Source organism: Lutra lutra, chromosome 17, assembly GCF_902655055.1.
Source record: "Lutra lutra chromosome 17, mLutLut1.2, whole genome shotgun sequence".
NCBI classification, from domain to species: Eukaryota; Metazoa; Chordata; class Mammalia; order Carnivora; family Mustelidae; genus Lutra; species Lutra lutra.
The window spans coordinates 57996044-58015698 of record NC_062294.1 but is presented as its reverse complement, the minus strand read 5'-3'; the positions used below and the strand labels follow the sequence as shown (position 1 = coordinate 58015698).

Genomic DNA, 19655 nt, shown 5'->3' with positions numbered 1-19655 from the left:
CCCAAAATCTGCTTTTCTCAAAATTTCCCAAGAGCAGAAGAAGCATCCATATCCCTTGGAGATTTCTTAAAAGTGCAGATTCTCGGGACGTCAAAAACAAGAAGATCAGAGAAACTCACTACCAAGGAGTCTGAGTTTAAGGAAGCAGAAAGAGTGGGATCCTGATGGTGGGAGAGGGGGCGTGGAGACACAGGATATTACAGGGAAAGCAAGGAAATCACTCAAGTACCGGCCTTTGAGCGTTAATAAACCAGTAGACAGATGTGCCATCCTAACACACAAGGTTAATAGAGGAAATGCTGTGGGACACAGGGGGTTGTGAAAACGATTCTGAGACTCAAGTTCTTTAAAATGCAGGTTCCCAGGCCCCGCCCCAGAGCGGAGCGTGGGCCGTTCACCTGCAGCTTCACAGAGCCTCCAGGCGATGTCTGTGTCCCTCAGTTAAGGCGACCTACTAACCAGTGGCTCCAAACGCTTCCGGAGTCCCTGTGGGAAATGACAGGTCACCCAACTTAGCAACGACTCAGGGTGCAGAACACAAAGCGGTTCGGACAGGCAGAGCACGAAGGATTTTAGGGCAGAGGAACTGCTCCGCGCGAGACCCTCACGGTAGGTCCCCGTCCTGTGTCTGTCTAAACCCAGGGAAGGGGCAACACTGACCCCTCAACCCTAGGCTTGGGGGACAATGACATCAGCAGGGCCTCATCACTTTTGGCCTGGGGGTGCCGATGGTAAGGGAGGACGTGTTTGTGTGGGGAAGGGGTGGAGGGGTCCTCTGGGAAAATCTGGACTTCTGCTGTTTTGTGAATCTGAAGCTGCCCTAAAAAAATGTTTTTTTTTTTTTTAAGTTGCTCAGGAATACAATAAATAAATCAGAATGTGTCTATACTTAAAACGGGTCCGTCTGAAATTCAAACTTCACTGGGTATCTCCTATTTAATCTGGCCACTCGGGGCACCTGGGGGGGCTCAGTCGTTGGGCGTCTGCCTTCAGCTCAGGTCATGATCCCGGGGTCCTACGATCGAGCCCCGCACTGGGCTCTCTGCTCGGCAGGAAGCCTGCTTCTCCCTCTCTGACTCTCCCTGCTTGTGTTCCCTCTCTCGCTGTGTCTCTGTCAAATAAATAAAATCTTAAAAAAAAAAAATAATCTGGCCACCTGACTTGGACCATCCCACCTTATAAGGAAATAAAGGATAACAGGAAGACAATCTGCAGCCATGATTTTATTAGGAAATGTCGAAAATAAGACTGGCCTTCATTGAGAGAATAGCAACATAAACCAAAAAGCTCACGACAATGGGACACGATGAGACTGATGAGACTTTGGAAAATGAAAACCAATAGGGAAGACGTCATCATTCCAAGATCCTCATAATTAACATTCATGGGACAGCTGCTGTGTTCCGGAAACCTTGTAAGTGCTCGAGATGTCCTGTCATTTTTCCAAAATTGGGGACAAATCACCCTTAACCTCCTTCTCGGGGCAGAAGGGACTTGGACCCGGTCGCCTTGTCTGCGGAAGCATCAGGAAGTCACTTCGCGTGGGTTTTTTGGTGGCGTTTGAAAGTTCCCAACTGACGAAAGGCGCCGTGGCACTCAGGACACGTGTAGGGTTTCAACCCAGAGTGGGTGCGAAGGTGGACGTTGAGGTTCCCCTTGTGGCTGAAAGCTTTCCCGCAGTCCGCACACGCGTAAGGCTTCTCCTTGGTGTGGACCCGGCGGTGGCTCCGAAGGGTGGAGTCATGGGTGAAGGTCTGGTGGCAGAGCTCACAGGAGTAGGGCTTCTCCCCTGTGTGGATTCGCTGGTGCACGCGGAGGTCCGAAGGCTGCGTGAACGCCCCCGCGCAGACATCGCATCTGAATGGCCTCTCTCCTGTGTGTGTCCTCCAGTGAACTCGAAACTGAGATTTGTAACGAAACCCTCTCTTACAGATGCTGCACACGGTTGTTGTCTGTCCCGTTGGTGTCTGTCCCGTGGCTTTTCCCCCAACAGGATGGACCGAGCTGGACGCAGGTTGAGCTGAGACTTCTCCTTTGTCCAAATACGGGGTCCCTCCTTGAGGTACTTCTTCGGAAATGGAGGTGTTGTCCAGTTTTCTTCTTTTGGGATTTCTTGGGCTTTTCTGAGAATCTCTTCTGTTCCCACTCCGAGGGGAAGTTTGTCTCTCTGAAACGCGGGCGGAGGGTCTGTGGGCATGCACGTCTGTAATACGGGCTCCTTCTTGGATATCCTTTCCACCCTTTGCCTTCATGGAATCTGCTGAAAGAAAGATTAACACACAACACTTAACAAAGAGCATTTTCAATGATCCAACCTCCTTTGGACCAAAGGCCGCTGTGGGTTGAGAACTTCCCATCAACCAATGGACCTGGGATAGGGTTGTACGTAGGACACTGAGGACAGTCAGGGATGGAGAGGGTTGGTATTTCAGGGTTCCCTTCCCCCAAGAGATGTCAGTGCTGGATCCCCACCCCCACTTCTAACTCCTCTGAATTCCCAGTTTCCAGGCTCACCAGGACCTTCCAGAAGCTGAGGCTCTTGGAATTTCAGTATTGTCCTCTCTTCCGGATCTTCCATCAGATTCTCCTTCAGGTTCCCCTTGGGTCTCCGACTCTCCTGTACACCTTTTCCAGGAATGGTCTCCAGCAGGAGAACGTTCTGTGCCTGGCAATGGGCAAACACGTGTAGTTACCAACGTGCCTAACTTGGGGATTGGGAAGCTCTTGTCTCCGCTTTCCCTATCCTGCCCACCGCCCTAATCTGAAACACCAACTCTCTCAACATGACAGTGTTGTGGATGTGCCCATACTTCCTTTGGGCCACTCATCACTCCCCGTCATCAATCAGTACCCAATCATGTCCACAGGTCACAGCCCTTATGCTTAATTCTCTAAGCACTCCTCAGGTCACCTGGTTTCCTCTGGCCAACTCAGGAAGCAAGGTGGCTCTGGGTCCAGGTGTCGCTGCTTATCACCACTGATATTTTGTGGGATGACTCCCTGTTTGGGGCTCTCCTGTGCATTGTGGAATAACTGATCATAGTGGCATTCCTGGGTTCCGCCCACTCGATGCAATCGCATCCTCCAACCCCACCTGCATTCTGACAACTGAAACGGTCTTGGAACATTTGCAAAAGTGTTCTAGAGGCAAAACGACTCCAGGTGAGAACCACTCCCTTAGGCAGAGGGACAAAGGCTGAGGAGTCTTCCTTCTCCACAGAGGCTCAGAGATGTCTAGAGGCTCGATGCATCCATGCGGATTCCATGGGCCAATGGGTGCACTTCTGTGCTCTGCCACTGATCCAGTTATTCCGCAGCTACACCCACCACCGTTTCTAGTACCTTCTGCCACGGCTCCCTCAAGATCGGGAAGGGCCTTATACTCACCTGCCCGGCTGATGGCTTGTCGACTCCTGGCAGATTCTGCAGCTCTCTGCTGACATTCTCGCTGTCCTCTGGACGTGTCTCACTCACGGAAGCTCGGGGCTTCTTGGACAAGTCCGCCACAAGGTCCATGTCACTGACCTCTGCTCCAGCCATCTGAGCATCTGAACTTCGTACAAGAAATTCCTGTCCTTGTAAGGTGACTATGGTCTGTGGGGGCAAGAGTCAACCAAGATCAGACTCACTCGAACCAGAACGGAGCTCTGAGCTCCCTTGATAAAGCTACCGCACACTCATACTTTGTTGGAATTACTGGTTTCAAAGGCAGCCTCCCAAGGTGGTGGGGGACTTACCCACTGCCCTCGTGTTGGACAACCACCGGCCTACCCACAATATCTAATCAACATCAACACCTCCCCATGTCCCACCACCACTCAGCTAATACTCAGCCCTCACGAGTCATCCTAAGGCATGCCTTGTCCACTCCTGACTTCAGCACTCGAGATGGAGCACAGTGAGAAATCAACACCAGGCCCCGGTGAGACGTCACACGTGTGGCTTACATCTCACTCAGCCGGTCTTAAGAATCCCCTTTATCTGTCATTCCAGATGACCATCTTCCAGTTCCCATAGCTATTTTCCCACCACCTTGTCGAAAGCTTATAATTCCCGTTCTCCACTCACCCCTGGAGAATTTCATCACCTCCCAGAGTGCTCAGGGCAAGGAGGACTACCATGTTTGATCTAATTCCCTCCTGTCCACTTACAAGATTACCTACAGAGCTCATCTCCCCATGGCTGGTGCTACACCAGGTCCCATTCCCCTCCTAGATCCTTCGGACCCTTGTTTTTTCTACAAAGCGTACAGGTGCACGCCAACCACCATGATGGAAAATGTTCCCATTGTAAGGTCTTAACCTGGTCTGGAGAGTCTTACCTGTGAGCTGGAGGGACATCCAGCAACCATCAGAGATTTTTTGTTTTTGACTTTCCCAACTGGGGGTGGTTGCCGTTGACATCAAGTATGGCGCTAACACTATGATGCCCAGGAAAGCCCCAAGGTTGGTCCATCCCAGTATCACTAGTAGATTTGAGAGACCCTCATGGAGTCGAAAGCCTGACGTCCCAGCCCCCTTCCTTCCTCAGCGTCATGCCAGGACTCTAGTTACCGTGGCAACGTAGCGCACCAGGTACTTCGCCCAAGTAGGAGCACTTTTAAGAGGGTCTCTGGCGATGTCAAGAATTGCAAACATAATGGACTGGACTGGTTTCCGGCTCCTTCCTCCTGCAGCCCCTGGAATGCCCCTTAGGCAGCTGTCCCCACCAGAGGTCGGACAGGGTGAGTGACAGTAAAGTTCATAGACTCCTGAAACCGACCAAATGCCAGTGACCTCCCTCTCCTCCCTGTCGTGACAGCCGGAAATGTCTCTAGACACTGCCGAGTGTCTCCTGAGGGGCAAACCGTCTTCCCCGTGGGAACCACTGACCAAGAAGGCCCCATGTCCTCTCTAGTCCAAGGGCACCTGCAGCCCCCACACCAGGTCCCCCTTCCCGTCAGGAAGGCCCTGCTCACCCAAGTCTTGGGGGTCTCGTTGCTTCTCAGCAGGTCCCTCAAGTCCTTGCAGCTCCGCACACCACTTTCCTTGACTAGGACCTGAAGCTCCGGGGGCATGGAGATCAGGAACTGCTCCAGCACCAGCGCGTCCAGGATCTGCTCCTTGGTGTGAAGGTCTGGCCGCAGCCACAGGTAGCAGAGCTCACTGAGCCTCCTCAGGTCCTCAAGGGGGTCTGACGTCTCCGAGCCGGTGAAAGCCCTGAAGCTCAGGTGCCACATCTCACAGTCGCCGTCTCGCATCCCGTCGCCTCGAGTCCCGTCGTGGGCTCCTTGCGACGGAATAGACGGCCGCATCTCTGTCTCCAGGCTGCCTTGGGGTTTATCCTGACCCCCTGAGAAGTTCTGGTCTGTAGCCATATAGACTGGAGAACTTTCCCGTATGACTCTGAAGACTTTCAAGAAGCTGGTGCCTAATTAAGAGCCACCTAAAGGGACTGACTCCAGTTTTCCTCAGCAACAGACGCGCTGTTCGTTCAGAAGTCTGGGGGGGGGGGGGATGAACCAGATTGGTTTAACTTCTTACCAACCCCTTCCCTCCAAACCCTTCACCCCAACACTAACACCGTCCCCCACTCATACAGTAATACCGTGAAAAGTAACCCTACTATTATTTTTCCAATGTTCACATTTATAGTAAAAGGTGGTTTACATGTCTGAAGGGCCCCTAGATTCCGAGCTCTAAACGTACAGAGGTGGGCTCAGTCTTCTCATCTGTAAGTTGGGACAATATCATCCTTGACTATAAATTATATATAACTACGTGTAAAACTCCTATAATTAAGGGGCGCCTGGGTGGCTTGGTGGTTTAAGCCTCAGCCTTTGGCTCAGGTCATGATCTCAGGGTCCTGGGATCGAGCCCCGCATCCAGCTCTCTGCTCAGCAGGGATCCTGCTTTCCCGCCCCCTCTCTGCCTGCTGCTCTGCCTACTTGTGATCTCTGTCAAATAAATTAAAAAAAAAAATCTTTAAAAAAAAAAAACCTCCTATAATTGAATTTTAACGATGTCGATCTTTCTATCTTTCCACCAGGACAACCTACAAGGCAAAACTGTATTAGTTAAAATTCTGCAGAATACAGAAAAATATTTACAACCTGAGAATTTCATGTGGTGTGGGAACATCAGAAGTATTAATCTAAGATCGTCCCCTGACACATTTCCTTGTTGGTCCCGGGATATTGCTTTGTTCCAGGAAGGGGATTCAAAAGAACCCTAACAGAATTAACAAATATTCCTTACTGTCGTGAGATACACACAACACAAAACTCACCATTTCAACTCTTAAAACGCACAAGTTTGTGGCACTATCACGTTTGCAACGCTTTACAACATTCATCTATGTCTGGTTCCAGAACTCACTCATCCCCCGCCCAAAGGAAACTCTGTCCCTCCCCCTTCCCTGGCCACACCCACCCCCAGGGGATCCGTTAATCTCTTCTCCCTCTCTATGGGTTAAACACTTAATCTCATCCAAGAAAATGGATTAAAAATCCAATGCTCTTTGAAATTTTCAAAGGCCAAGGGTCAACCTGAGGACAGTGTGGAAGACTGGGGGTACTTGGCAGGGCACTGAGAGCCACATGGTCCCCAGATAGAGAGAGGGGCTTTTTTTTTTAAAGATTTTATTTATTTATTTGACAGACAGAGATCACAAGCAGGCAGAGAGGCAGGCAGAGGGAGAGGAGGAAGCATGCTCCCCGCTGAGCAGAGAGCCCGATGCGGGGCTCGATCCCAGGACCCTGGAATCATGACTTGAACCAAAGGCAGAGGCTTTAACCCACTGAGCCACCCAGGCGCCCCAAGAGAGGGGCTTTAATCATAGCTGGGCTAGTAGGTTGATAAAAGAAAAAGGTCCATACTCAGAGGTTTAATTTTTACCCCATGGATAGCAAACACCCAGCGATGTGTTTTTAAGCAACGGTGTGGGTCATTCAGAAACCTCAGGAGAAGCATGCACCACACAGAATTCAAGGCGAACACATTTGCCTAAAACCTGTAATAGTCAACCTTTGTCCCTGCTTCGGCTCCCTGGGGAAGCCCGATCAGCTCAGTGATGATTCAATCCCATGTTGTAGCTTTAATTAGCTGTTAGGCAAGTCCACCAGTTCTCAGAAGACCATCATCCTTCTCCATAACACGGACGAGAAAACCCAGCTCTTACCCTGTCTGAGGGTAAAATACGAGGATGCCAAGAGGACATGCCTGGCACATCTTTACGCAATGGAGTGACCAACATTTGGAGCCGTGATTCTCAACCAAGGGTGACTTGCCCTACTCCCCTGGCACCTTGGGACACTGGGAGACATCTGGAGGCATTTTCGGTCGTCACAACCGGGACATGGGGGAGGCAGGCGGCGGGGGGACAAAGCTAAACACCCTGAGTGCACAGGACAGCCCCCAACTCCCCTCCCCAAAACAAAACAACAACAACAACAAAATCACCTGGCCAAAAATACCATCCGAGGCTGAAAAACCCTGGTTCAAAGTACAAACCTCACATACCGGGGGTCAAATCACACCACAACCATTCAGAGTTAATTATGGGGTATATATAAGACAACTCTTGCTTTCACAAGACCTCGGAGCAAATGTGTAGTGGATGCAGACCCAAATCCTCCTGGCACCAACCTCCATCCATGTCCCAGGTTCCCAGCACCCTTGGACGTCCCCACCCGGTGACTTGCCTCGTTCCCGAGTCTTTGTGCCTTCCTGCCTCGAGCCTCCTCGCAGCTAGGACTGGCTCTCCCACAGCTCTGCGCCAAACACACAGCTGCTTATATAGGGCTAGAGAAAGCCCAGAATTCCAGTTACCTCACCAGCCCAAAGATTAGTTTAAGGCCATGGAATGAACCACTTGAAGGTGGCTGTGTGGATTACATTTCCCACTGAAACTCCGTCAAGAGAAAAAAAAAAAAGGAATTGGGGCGCCTGGGTGGCCCAGTGGGTTAAGCCTCTGCCTTCAGCTCAGGTCATGATCTCAGGGTCCTTCGATGGAGCCCCACATCGGGCTCTCTGCTCAGCGGGGAGCCTGCATCCCCCCTCTCTCTCTACCTGCCTCTCTGCCTACTTGTGATCTGTCTTTCTGTCAAATAAATAAATAAAATCTTGGGCACCTGGGTGGCTCAGTGGGTTAAGCCTCTGCCTTCGGCTCAGGTCATGATCCCAGAGTCCTGGAGTCGAGCCCCGCATCGGGCTCTCTGCTCGCGGGGAGCCTGCTTCTCCCTCTCTCTCTGCCTGCCTCTCTGCCTACTTGTGATCTCTGTCTGTCAAATAAATAAATAAAATCTTTAAAAATAAATAAATAAATAAAATCTTTTAATTAAAAAAAAAGGAATTTATTAAGTAAGTCTACTTGGAAACAATATTGGTTTTCCCGGTCTACTGAATTATTTATCCTATGCCTGAAGTGTTCAAAGGAGTCAGGGAATGTAGAGCGGCAAGTTTTAAGCACTTTGGGTCAAGATTTTATTTATAATGAGCTGACGAGGCAGGGCGTAGGAAGTAGGTGTTTAGAAAGCCAGAGGTTGCATTCAAGTAGAGAAAAGTATATCATACTGTTTCACAGGCCAAGCGAGTGTTTCCTAAATGCCAAAGGCAACAGCAACCCGTCAAGCCAAGAACATGAACAGAGCTGGGAGGCTGGTATCAAACCGGTGGTTTTATCTAGTTCAGGGACGCCTGAGGAGCTCAGTCGGTTAAGCATCTGCCTTCAGTTCAGATCATGATCCCCAGGTTCTGGGATCGAGCCCCAAGTTGGGCTCCCTGCTCAGTGGAGAGTCTGCTTCTCCCTCCTTTCTGCCCGCTGCTCCCCCTGCTTGTGTTCTCTCTCTCTCTCTCTCTCTGTCAAACAAATAAATTTTTTGAAAAAATAAAAAATAAAATCTTCGGAAAAAAATCTAGCTCAAGGAAAGCTCTGACATATTAATTCTAAGGTATTGAAAAGTGAAAAGTAATTATTGATACGTAAGAATATTCGTGATTTTTTAACTCTTACTTTTATATTTTTCACTGTCTTGGGATTAATGCCTTCAAGTTTTGCTCAAACTGGGTTAAATCACCGATTTTATATACGTCAATTTACCCTTTCATAAAAGCAGCAGAAACCAGACAGAAGCACGCAGACACGGCTCTGCCTTCCTTCTCTTCCCGGGAGCGGAAGGTGGTTTTGAGGCTTCTCCGCGGACCTGCTTGTCCCCCTGAATTAGCTCTCGCAAATCCTGAAAAGCTATAACGGTGGGTCCGCACACTACCGTGTGAAGTTTAATCAGGGTTGGGCGGGTCTGGGTTACAGTTTTGGAAGCTCTCAGAGTCCATCAAATCATAACCAATCCATTCAGATCGTGAACTTTTTTGTGTTACATTTCAGAGGAATTGGAAGGCTCCTGGCTTTGCATGATTCTCGGAGCCCAAGGGAGTCTCTAAACCTGGAGTCCTCGTAAGCACGATGGGGGCTTTCTGCCCACCCAGACTCGTCCCTTTCATCCTGAGATCAGCGCACGGGAGACCCGACACTAAATCTGATTCAGAACCCGACCTCTCGCCCCCTCACTGGTGCCTCTTCTAATCTCTCCGGGACCCGGACCTTTGCTGCTGCTTCTGCAGTGGTCCTTTCTGCCCTCCTGCTCTTAAGGGCTGCATTCCCCATGGCCCTGGACCATGTGACTGGACCCCAGGCTTACACAGCAGTCCCCCTTTCAGAACCGACCCACGGTTTGCTGAACACGGGGAGGAGAAGCCTTGTCCTTTCTCAGCACCCAGAGGCCTTCAGCATCTGACCTGCAGATGCTCTCCTTCCTCAGCCCCCTCCCCAGCAGCCTGGCGCGCTTCTGCTCTGGGAGTCTGACCCCTCGGTCATGCTCATGTTCCACGGTCCGGAATGCTCTGTCTGCCCCTACAGGGCTCTAACAGCATTGGCCCCGCAGATGCTCCGTAAATACTGATAAACAGATTAGACAGACAGACAGACAGATCGTTCACAAACAGATGACACGTCCAGGATTCTGCACTTTCTTAAGATCTAATTTTTTCTGCGACTGTAAATGACCTCGTATAACCGAGAATGTGCTTTTCATGGGGACGAACATTTGCCGGGATAGAAAATGATAGATTTACCTTGTTTTCCTTCAACTCCTGGAAGGTCCTTGTTGCGCCGTCGTCCGCACCCAGTGTCGCCCCGGAGAGCCATGTGCGCCTTCCCGCGGAGGTGGTCTGGGTGTCTCTCTCTCTTCAGGCTTTTCTGAAATTCATTCTTTTGTGACCGGCTGTAGATTTTTCCTGTTCATCCTGAAGAACACCACGGGTCCGAGAGCTCTTTCATCTGTAAACGTGGGAAAGTTATCTTCCTGATTTCTTCTCGTGCTCCCCTCAAGTAGGGCCTGGCCTCTTTGTACTTTCTCGCTTCTGGAAGCGTCTCCGATGCTTTGTTCCTCCTCTCTAATTCCCCTCTTGTGTCCGTTCTGCCGTACTCCCACCTGCCGTGTTCGTTCAGCTCCTGCATATTTTTCTTAACTAATACTCGTTGCATTTAAAATTTTTTTACCTTCTTATTTCATGCTGCTGATTTGTGTTTATTTTTATTTCTATTCCTCGGACGCCAGTTCTAACACCCCATTTCTGAAAGTAGCTGCAATCTAGCTTTTATATTCTTTGTTGACTTTTTACATTAGCTGTGTCATGGGGCGCCTGGGTGGCTCAGCGGGTTAAAGCCTCTGCCTTCGGCTCAGGTCATGATCTCAGGGTCCTGGGATCGAGTCCCCATCGGGCTCTCTGCTCAGCAGGGAGCCTGCTTCCCCCTCTCTCTCTCTGCCTGCCTCTCTGCCTCCTTGTGATCTCTGTCTGTCAAAATAAATAAATAAAGTCTTTAAAAACTAAATAAATACATTAGCCATGTCCTTGTTTGGCCCCATGAGTTAGTATCCTGAACGACAGGATAGCTTCTCAGTTCTGGCAATTCTGCCGCACCTCAGCAATGTGCAGAGACGTGTTTGCTCCTCTCAGCTGGGGAGAGGCTGCTCCTGCCGTCCTGTCCGTAGAGACCAGGGTACTGTTCAACACCCTGTAAGGCCCCACATAGTAGTGATCCCGACCGAAACGTCTGCAGTGCCGAGGCTGAACGCCGGGAGAGGGGTATTGACTCTAGTGGACGAGCTGGCGAAGCCCTGTAAGCCAGAGACCGAACTTTTCCAGCCCCAGTGCCCTCAGTGGCAGATTAATCCAGATCGCACCCCCTTTGGTACAATCCTACCAAGTAAAACCTCAGATCTGGCCCCAAATTTAAGCCCCCTGTGGACACCAGAGTAAAAGGAAGCCCTTGCGACCCCTGAGGTTCTCAGCCAGCACTCATGGGGGAACAGGTGAGAGCAAATGAGCCCCCCAGGGCTTTGCCCCACCCTCGGATCATTTGGTCTGAATTACTTGGGTGAGGGTGGGGCTTCGCCAGGATATTTTTTTTTTGAGCACCAGGAGATATGGAATATTATTCAGCCTTAAAAGGAAGAGAATCCCGTCACCTCCCAGGATGGGGCAGAAGCTTGAGGACGTTATGCTAAGTGAGATAATCTAGGCACAAAGGGGCAGATGTAGTGGCTGAAGACAGGAAGGGGACTGCGGTGGGGTCCTGCGGAGTGGCCTTTAACACAGGCAGAGTTTCCAAGACGGAAAGCCCTCTCCGGTTGGTGGGACTGGTTGCACAGTGTGACTGTCCTCTACGCCACTGAACTGGACACTGAAACGTGGCTTCGATGGTACATTCAGGGGCGTCTGTCTGGGTGGCTCGGTTGGCTATGGCATCTGATTCTTGGTCTCTGCTCAGGTCCTGACCTTGGGGTCCTGGGATCGAGCCCTAAGTCGGGCTCAGCAATCATCGCAGGTCTGCTTCTCCCTCTCCCTCTGACCCTCCCTCTACCGGCGCCCTCTCTCTAAAATAAATGAATAAACCATAAAAAAAAATTGGTAAATTTCATGTTACATGCATTTGTCACAATTTAAAGGTTTTTTAAAATTTTATTTATTTATTTATTTTTCAAGATTTTATTTATTTATTTGACAGACAGAGATCACAAGTAGGCAGAGAGGCAGGCAGAGAGAGAGAGGTGGAGGCAGGCTCCCTGCGGAGCAGAGAGCCCGATGTGGGGCTCGATCCCAGGACCCTGGGATCATGACCTGAGCTGAAGGCAGAGGCTTAACCCACTGAGCCACCCAGGCGCCCCTAAAGGTTTTTTTTTTAATTAAATTTTTTAAGATTTTATTTTTAAGTAAGCTCTACGTCCAACGTGAGGCTCAAACTCACAACCCTGAGATCGAGAGTCACATGCTTCAGGGAAACTTGATTAAGGAGGGACCACAGCCCCTCTCCTTACTCACGTGGGTCCCTCCCCTGATCTCTGGGCAGGCAACAGTCTCCGCTCATTAGGGTTCAGTCATTCGTCAGCACGTGTGGAGGGTGATTTGCTCCTGGAAGGAAATCCCTCTCTTTTTCCAAGGACCCACCCCGCTTGCCCAGCCCCTGCCAGGGAGGTGTGGGGGCAGCTCTAGGGCTCTGGTCCAGCCTCCCCCTCACTCTGCACACAGCCTACAGCCTACAAAGCAAAGACCAGAGCAGGGAGTGGCCCTTGGTGGCCCTAGCTGTGCAGTGGGGGGAGGGGGGAGGCAGCTGAGCTGTGCCCAGAGCCTGGGCAGAGCAGAGTCTCCTCCAGCATCAGCCCTCTCCTTCCCAAGCCTGGAGATGGAGAGAGCAGTGACGTCTAGCGACGGGACTCTGATGCCACAGTCGCTCTGGGGAGTGACCGGCATCCGGGACCGTCGGGTACCAGTGGCGCTCCAGGAAGGAAGCTGTTCTGGCTTACATCAGGATATACAAGGACATTTGGATTGAAGATGAACGATGGGGATTCTCATGGTATGAATATATTGTGATATGAGCGCAGCGTAGTAGGCATTAGGACCAGCCCTCTGCAGGGCTCCAAGCCCCCATCAGTAGGGGCGAATTTCCAGCACGGGGACAGGACCCCTATCCTTTCTCTCTCACCTCCGTGCTCTCAGACTTATCATCTGTCCTGGGGCCACGAGGGCTGGCCTCAATATATCCTTTACTTATGCTTTTGTCCATTTCCAAAAGAAGACCAGTTCCCCACCCCCAGCCACACCTCAGCCCCCAGGCCCCAGGCATAGCCTGACTCTGGCTCTCCCCTATGGCAATACCCCCTTGCCTCCCAGCTCCTGAAATGTCTTCTCCCAGGAAAATTATCTCACCCTCAGCCTCCTCTGAATGTCCTTCAGGCATTCACCCTCCCTCCCTGGAGGGCTGAGCTCCTGCCTCTGACATTACTGTTACTGTAGTTCTGGGATACTTCCATGCCCTGTGCTCTTGGCCCCTTGACATTTTCTCAACCCTCTGCCACACACTGTGTGAACCCATACCCGTGAATTTGTCACCCCAATAACCAAGTGCCTCTGCCATCTTTAACCCCACCTCACTTCCTGTTCTCTCCCTTGTCTCTGAATGTCATTGGGACCAGCAATCCATTGAGTCTCCAGAGCTCTGCCCTTAGACCCCTTCTCTCCTCTTCTCATCATCTCAGTACCGATGGTGCTCCAAATTATACACCCAGTCTGTCCCCTCCTCCGAGCTCCAGATCTGCACATCCAACTCCACGTCCCACCCCCAGCTGCGTAACCAGTAGTTATCTCAAGCTCACCGGGTCTCAGATCGAACTCCTACCTGCCCCCTGCATGCTTCCCATAACCTTCAAGGCGACCCCCTCCCTCCATTGCATCGACCAAAAAGTAGGGATTCATCCTCGACTGCTTTCTCAAATCCCACAGCAAGTCTGCTGGGGAGTCCTATCAGCTCTGCCTTGAACTACATCCAGAACGTGACTGGTTCTCATCACCATCCGGGATTATAGCATCCCAAGTGGTCCCTGTCCTCCCAAAGTTGGTTGGAGACTCCTTGCCCTCAGCCCTGGTCCTGTCCACGTGCTGGAAATTCACCCCTACTGATGGGGGCTAGGAGCCCTGCAGAGGGCTGGACCCTGTGCCGCTGCTCTCAAACCTTGTCCCCACCCTGCACCTGCCAACACATTTGTCTGGTTTCTCCCTTCGTGAGATCCTCAAAGGCAGGCCTGGATCTTTTTTTGTCCCTGAGGCTCGATGCTGCCTCTGTCCTCCCATTCTGTGATTTAAAGTTGCTAATGGCAGGGCCCCTGGTCCAGGGCCCCTGGTTCAGTCGGTTAGGTGGCTGCCTTCAGCTCAGGTCATGATCCCAGGGTTCTGGGATTGAGTCCCAAATCGGGGGGGGGGGTCCCTTGCTCAGCGGGGAGCCTGCTTCTCTCTCTGCCTGCCACTCCCCCTGCTTGTGATCTCTCTCTCCCTCTGACAAATAAACAAATAAAATCTTTGAAAAAAAAAGTTGCTAAGGGGTTAAAATGAGATTTCTGATTAGATTGTCTACGGCTGGAGATCCAGGAATATCAGAATCCCAGCACGGAGGTGGTGAGGCTTCCCTTCCTGACCCAGAGATGAAGCTTCATGGCCCAAGATGGCAGAGCCCTCCTGCCAGCCCCACACCGCCTCCTTCTGGACCGTTCTGTGAACACAGGATAATGTCTCTCATTTGAGCTACTCCATGGTGGGGGATCCTTGTCACAGCAGCTTGTGATGAATGTCCCAGATAATAAGGCCAGAGCCCTGACTACCACGCAGGTTCTGGGTCAACCATCCCAGCTGACCCCAGCCTCCTACCCACAGTCGTCGAGGCACCAGACATGTGACCCCCTAGATCGGTCCAAATACAAAAGGCATTAAGAGAGACCAAGGGATGCATCACTTGATGATAAAAAAATCCCTCCAGAAATTTGCAAAACGTATAAACTTATATGAGGATGAAACAAAGCTTCAAAATATGTAAAAGTTTGAAAACGAATGAACTAATGAACAGGGAGTAGGTCAGGTACCCAGAGACGGACAGAGGGCAGAAACCAGAATTGCATGAGGCCTTCTCGTGAGAGAATCCGAGGTCCACCACCTCCAACAGGAGAGTCTCCAAACCCCACAGCTGACGCTCTCAGCCGCGACCTGGCCGCCGGCCGCCGCCAATTCCCGTGCTGACACAAGAAATCATGGACCATTTGCAGAGAAATGTTTTATTCTCTCCACTCTGCTCCAGGGTACCCCTCCCCCTTTCGAACTGGAGGACGCCCAGCGGGGGCGGGGGAACGACGGTAGGCAAGCCCGCTGCTTGGCAGAATCTTTCTCAGCCAGACATCGTAGACGCTTAGACGCAAATGGGACATTCATACCATATTAGTCGCTCGAGTTATAGTTCCGAAAGAAGACAGTCACTTCGCACGGACGGCAGAAATACTCCCTCGTTACCCCGACTCTCCTAAATGGCCCCAGATTTCATTCTTGAGTTTGTTAACAACGCTTTCTACTTATTCAAGGATAAATCAGTGAAACCTGCCACGGTCTGGCAACTTTTAAGAAAAGTCTCCCAACGCTCCCCAAATTTCCTGCATGAGACTCAGGGACTTAATTTCAGGATCTTAGTCTCAGTGGAGGGAGCGAGACAGGGAGGGGTTCAGGAGGAGCTGGACAGAGGACACAGAGCAGAGGTCTGGAGATCTCTAGGACCGCTGGGCATTGCCCTCCCTGGGGGCTTTCTCGCTGAACTCGCCCAGATCTGTGGGAGAGAAAGAGGCGAATTTGGAATGGTTAAGCTCACCACCGCCATCCAAACCAGCCCAGGCTGGGAGCAAAACCGGAGAGGAAGACAGCTTTGGTTCGTCCAAAGTTCCAATTCCATTTCCTTCTCACTCTCCCTCCCTTCCTTTGCATCTACCCACACATTTCTCTTTCCTACCCCATTTAAGATGGCACGTGGTGGAGATGGGCGTTTTCAAGAGCCAGAGGGTAGCTAAGGTTGGCGTGTGTCACCTCCAACACTGGCTGATGTCCAGTCCATGCTTTCCAGATGGGTTAGTGGCGCTGTTTCCAAAAACAGGGTTAAGCTTAAGGACAGGGAATTGGGGTAAAGATGCAGCCAGAGGAGGGCGAGCGAAACAGACTGAGGTCGCGGCTGGGTGGGAAGCCTGCCTTGGATAGTTCGATTTGTGCCTTCAGCACGTTTTTCAGGCACCTACTACGCATCATTCCTTGTGTGTAGGCAGCGAGCCAGGCGTAGAAGGTCCCTAACACGTGGAGCTTGGATTTTCTGGAGCAGACAGACAATGAGCGGAGCACAGGATGCAGAGAAGATACACTTGCGGACAGACGTCAGGACGAGAATTAGACAGGACGACAAGAACAGAGGAACAGGAGGTTGGTGTCAGGGAAGTGGTCAGGGGTAGCAGTGCAGGAGCCAGCTAAATGATTTCTGGATGACGCGAAGGATCTCGCCGTGCAAAGCTCTAGAGACAGAACATTCTAGACTAAGGCATCAGCTGAGTCAAGGGGACCCAGTGTTCTAAGAAAGCCAGAATTGAGAACGGGAGCAGAAGAACGTGCTTGAGCATGAGTTGAGACAGGCACGGGGTCCAGAGAGAGTTCCAAGGCTGCAAATAAAGACGGAGGTCGGAGCTGGGAGTGAGGCTCTGTGGTTCGTGTTGCAGCTAAAGCCCAGGGGGCTGAGAGTCGGGAGGTCAAGGTCTGGGAGTGGGGTCATCACGGCAGTGCCAGGTTGTGGGGAAACGTCTGGGACTGGCTGGGAAGCACGTGTTGGGCCCAGAGGTGGGTGCGAGACGGAGGGCTAGAGCGGAAAGGAGCCGTCAAGGCCAGCATGGGTGTTGAGTCAGCCCTCGAGGGAGAGGACGCTCCTGTCCCTGGCTCCTGTCTGTGTCCTCCACGTTTCCCGTGCTCACCCGCAGTCTCTGGCTTGGCAGAGGTCTCCCTCAGGCTCCTCTTGGAGGCCCGCCGAGGGCAGGGGTGGGGGAGCCCATCTGGGAACGAAGCCGAATGGCAGGGTCGGTGCTTTGTACCACGCAACTGTGTCCGTAGTTCCCTTGTTCCCTTGGCATTGGTGGCACCTAGGGGTTCTCATCCTGGGTCATTCTGCCCTCCCCCACCCCCACCCCCCGATATCTGGTGACGTGCAGGGACATCTGTCATTGTCACAACTCGGAGATGCTAAGGTCACCTAGTGGGTGGAGGCCAGGGAACGGCTAATCATCCCACACAGGGATGGCCCACAGCAGAGAGATGGGCACCCGTGAGTGCCCGGGGGACACACCACCCTGGACACGCTCGGTGGCCTGGTAGGCGGCAACAGTGGGAAGATTCGGGTCAGGACCGAGGCTGCATTCCTGGCGTGCCCACTGGTGGTTGCTCTCTGCACCCCTGCGCACCCCGTGATTCTTTCCCTCGAGATGTGGACGGGAAGAAGGGGGAGTCTCAGACATGTCCCGTGGCCGGGAATTGCCTTTCCCCAAGTCCCCCGATCAGCAGTGGCAGGCGGAGACAAAGCCCGCACTCACTTACCAAGGGCCTTCCACAGGTCTAGGACCTCCAGGGCTGTCTTCTCCTTCCCGCCACGGTCCGCCCTCTGGGGAAGGTGGAGCACTGGGCAGGGGAGGGGAGGGGAGAGCTGGGCCTGTGGTCTGGGACATGGCAGCAGTAACACAGGGAACCCAGCAACCCGCACGCACTGTTCCCCTCGCGGAGCTCCGCTGCCAGACCTGAGGGACCGCCAGCCTTCCGAGCCGGCCGGCGAGGAGGCTGTGGCTCTGAGATTCGCATCCATCGCCCAGCATCACCCACTGCTAAGCCGAGCCCGCCTACGTCTGGGCACGAACCCCAGGTCCTTGTTGCTTGGCCACGTGGTCCTGGGGGCCTGGGTTTCCTTGGACCATCAGTGGTCCCCGCCCTGAACATCACGGGGACGTAGAGCTTTAATGGTCCCTCGGCCTCGCACAGTGAACACGCCCTCGGGGAAACGGGGAGCCCGGGACAGAGGGGCCCAGAAGAGGGGGGAGTGGCCACTGAGTGTCACCTGGTCCCCCTCTGCACGGGGAGTTGTTCTGACCCCCTGTGCTGCAGGGGGTTCATTGGCGCTGGGAGCGGGCGCACTCACCGGGACCCAGCAGGTAGCCCATGCTGTTGAGGGTCCAGCCTCCTCGTCCCTGGACAGAGACCGAGAGATGGAGACTCAGGCAGGCGGGAAGGGCGGTGAGCACCCCACGGGCCTGGGGTCACGGGGCCGGCTGCCACTTTCCCGCGGGCCTGACAAGTGGGTTCACTTAATGCACATTTCACCAGTGAGGAAAGCGAAGTCTTCCTGAAATGTAGCAGCTTGGCATGAAGAGGAAGCTTTGAAAACCCCTTACACATGGTTGCAGACCTCTCTCTCTCTCTCTCTCACACGTGCGCGCACACACACACACACACACACACACACACACACACACACGGTGCAAACGGCTTCAGGCAAGTGGCTGGGCTCCCTTGACAGTCACAGCCGCTAATATGCACCGTGCGTTTTCCACGTGCCAGCGTCCCCTTCCAAGAGGACTTAGATGAAAGGTCTCATCTCAAACATGACGAAAGTTTTCAAGACGGCAACAGTAGATCGCAAAGCCCAGAGGGGGTGCCTTCTGGGCATGCGACCCTGCAGGGGGTCAGGTCCCGGCCCGGGGGACGGCCGGCCCCTGCTCTGGTCCCGGCAAGCTCCAAGAAACTTCCAGGGCGGGCAGAGGACCCTGGCACCAAGGCAGGTAGCTGGACCCAAACCTGGGGCGGCCTGAGTGCCCAGCCCGGGTGTTCAGGGTCTGGTAACGGGCCAGCTAACGCACCTGGCCCGGGGGAACTCAGTTAACCCTTGTGGCGCTGTGATTTTTACGAAGAACTCAGAGGGACAGAGAGATTAATTGGACAACTTGCCAGGAGTCATGCAGCTAAAAAGTGACGGAACCAAATTCGGCCGGGTCTCCACAGCCCACGCTCCCAGCCGGGGACTCCCTGAATGTGCGCCTGCGGCCAGCGGCATCAGCCCGGGCTTGGCAGAAACCCTAGGGGCGCGGCCCCGTTCTTGGTGACCAAACAGCTCAGAATGACCAGGAGCTCACCAAAGGCGTCTTCTTGCACCGTGGGCAACGCCGATCTAGTCCTTTGGGCATTTTGCATCCTGACCCCCGTGTCTGGTGTCCCACCCCATGCCCGCCCGCACCCTGACCCGGGGCCAGGGCGCCCCACAGCCCATGGCTCCTGGCTCAGGCAGGAGCATCAAGAAGCTCTTCTAGGAGGGCAGGGACTGGGCGCGCCGCAGGTGGGGAGGAAGCCGGAGGTCTCACCTGGCGGACGGGCACAGAGGCGGGGGTCTCCGCCAGGCTGAGCAGGACGGCAAGATGCAGGACCAGACGGACAGGGGGAGTCAGCGGAGGGCCGGCAGGGTGGGCGCTGGGAGCTTCGGGACGTCGCCAACCAAGGGTGGTGAGGGCGTTCCTGTGTTTTTAGTGTCATTAGGTGTAACTGCTCTACAGAGGAACGGGAAGCAGTGAACACACTCGGGACGAATCCAGACACATGCGTGCAGCCCAGAGTCCCGCGCCGTCGTCACGGCCGTAAGCACAGCCGCGACCGGCAAACATCTCCTTGCGACTGTCTGGGCACGATGACTTACCATGGATATTGGGAAAGGGTCTTCTCGGTAAGTCGGGGTGACATCGG

The 19655-nt window shown here is 53.0% G+C and overlaps 2 protein-coding genes across 2 annotated transcripts; both read right to left on the bottom strand.

Annotated features, from left to right (window-relative positions):
- Positions 1 to 1216: 1216 nt before the first annotated feature.
- LOC125089442 (zinc finger and SCAN domain-containing protein 5B-like) lies at positions 1217 to 10343 on the bottom strand. Its single transcript, XM_047711683.1, has 5 exons — positions 10110 to 10343; positions 4958 to 5480; positions 3388 to 3594; positions 2515 to 2665; positions 1217 to 2257 (listed from the first exon to the last, which is right to left on the bottom strand). The coding sequence occupies exons 2-5, from the start codon at positions 5354 to 5356 to the stop codon at positions 1533 to 1535; spliced, it is 1482 nt and encodes a 493-aa protein (XP_047567639.1). The 5' UTR covers positions 5357 to 5480; positions 10110 to 10343; the 3' UTR covers positions 1217 to 1532.
- A 4787-nt stretch (positions 10344 to 15130) lies between these two features.
- Positions 15131 to 19438, bottom strand: GALP (galanin like peptide; the record flags this gene model as incomplete). The annotated part of the gene is made up of 5 exons (XM_047709792.1): positions 15131 to 15678; positions 16856 to 16933; positions 17472 to 17552; positions 18064 to 18112; positions 19280 to 19438. Coding segments are annotated over 5 exons (423 nt in total), but the record flags the coding sequence as incomplete, so codon positions are not given.
- Positions 19439 to 19655: the final 217 nt, after the last annotated feature.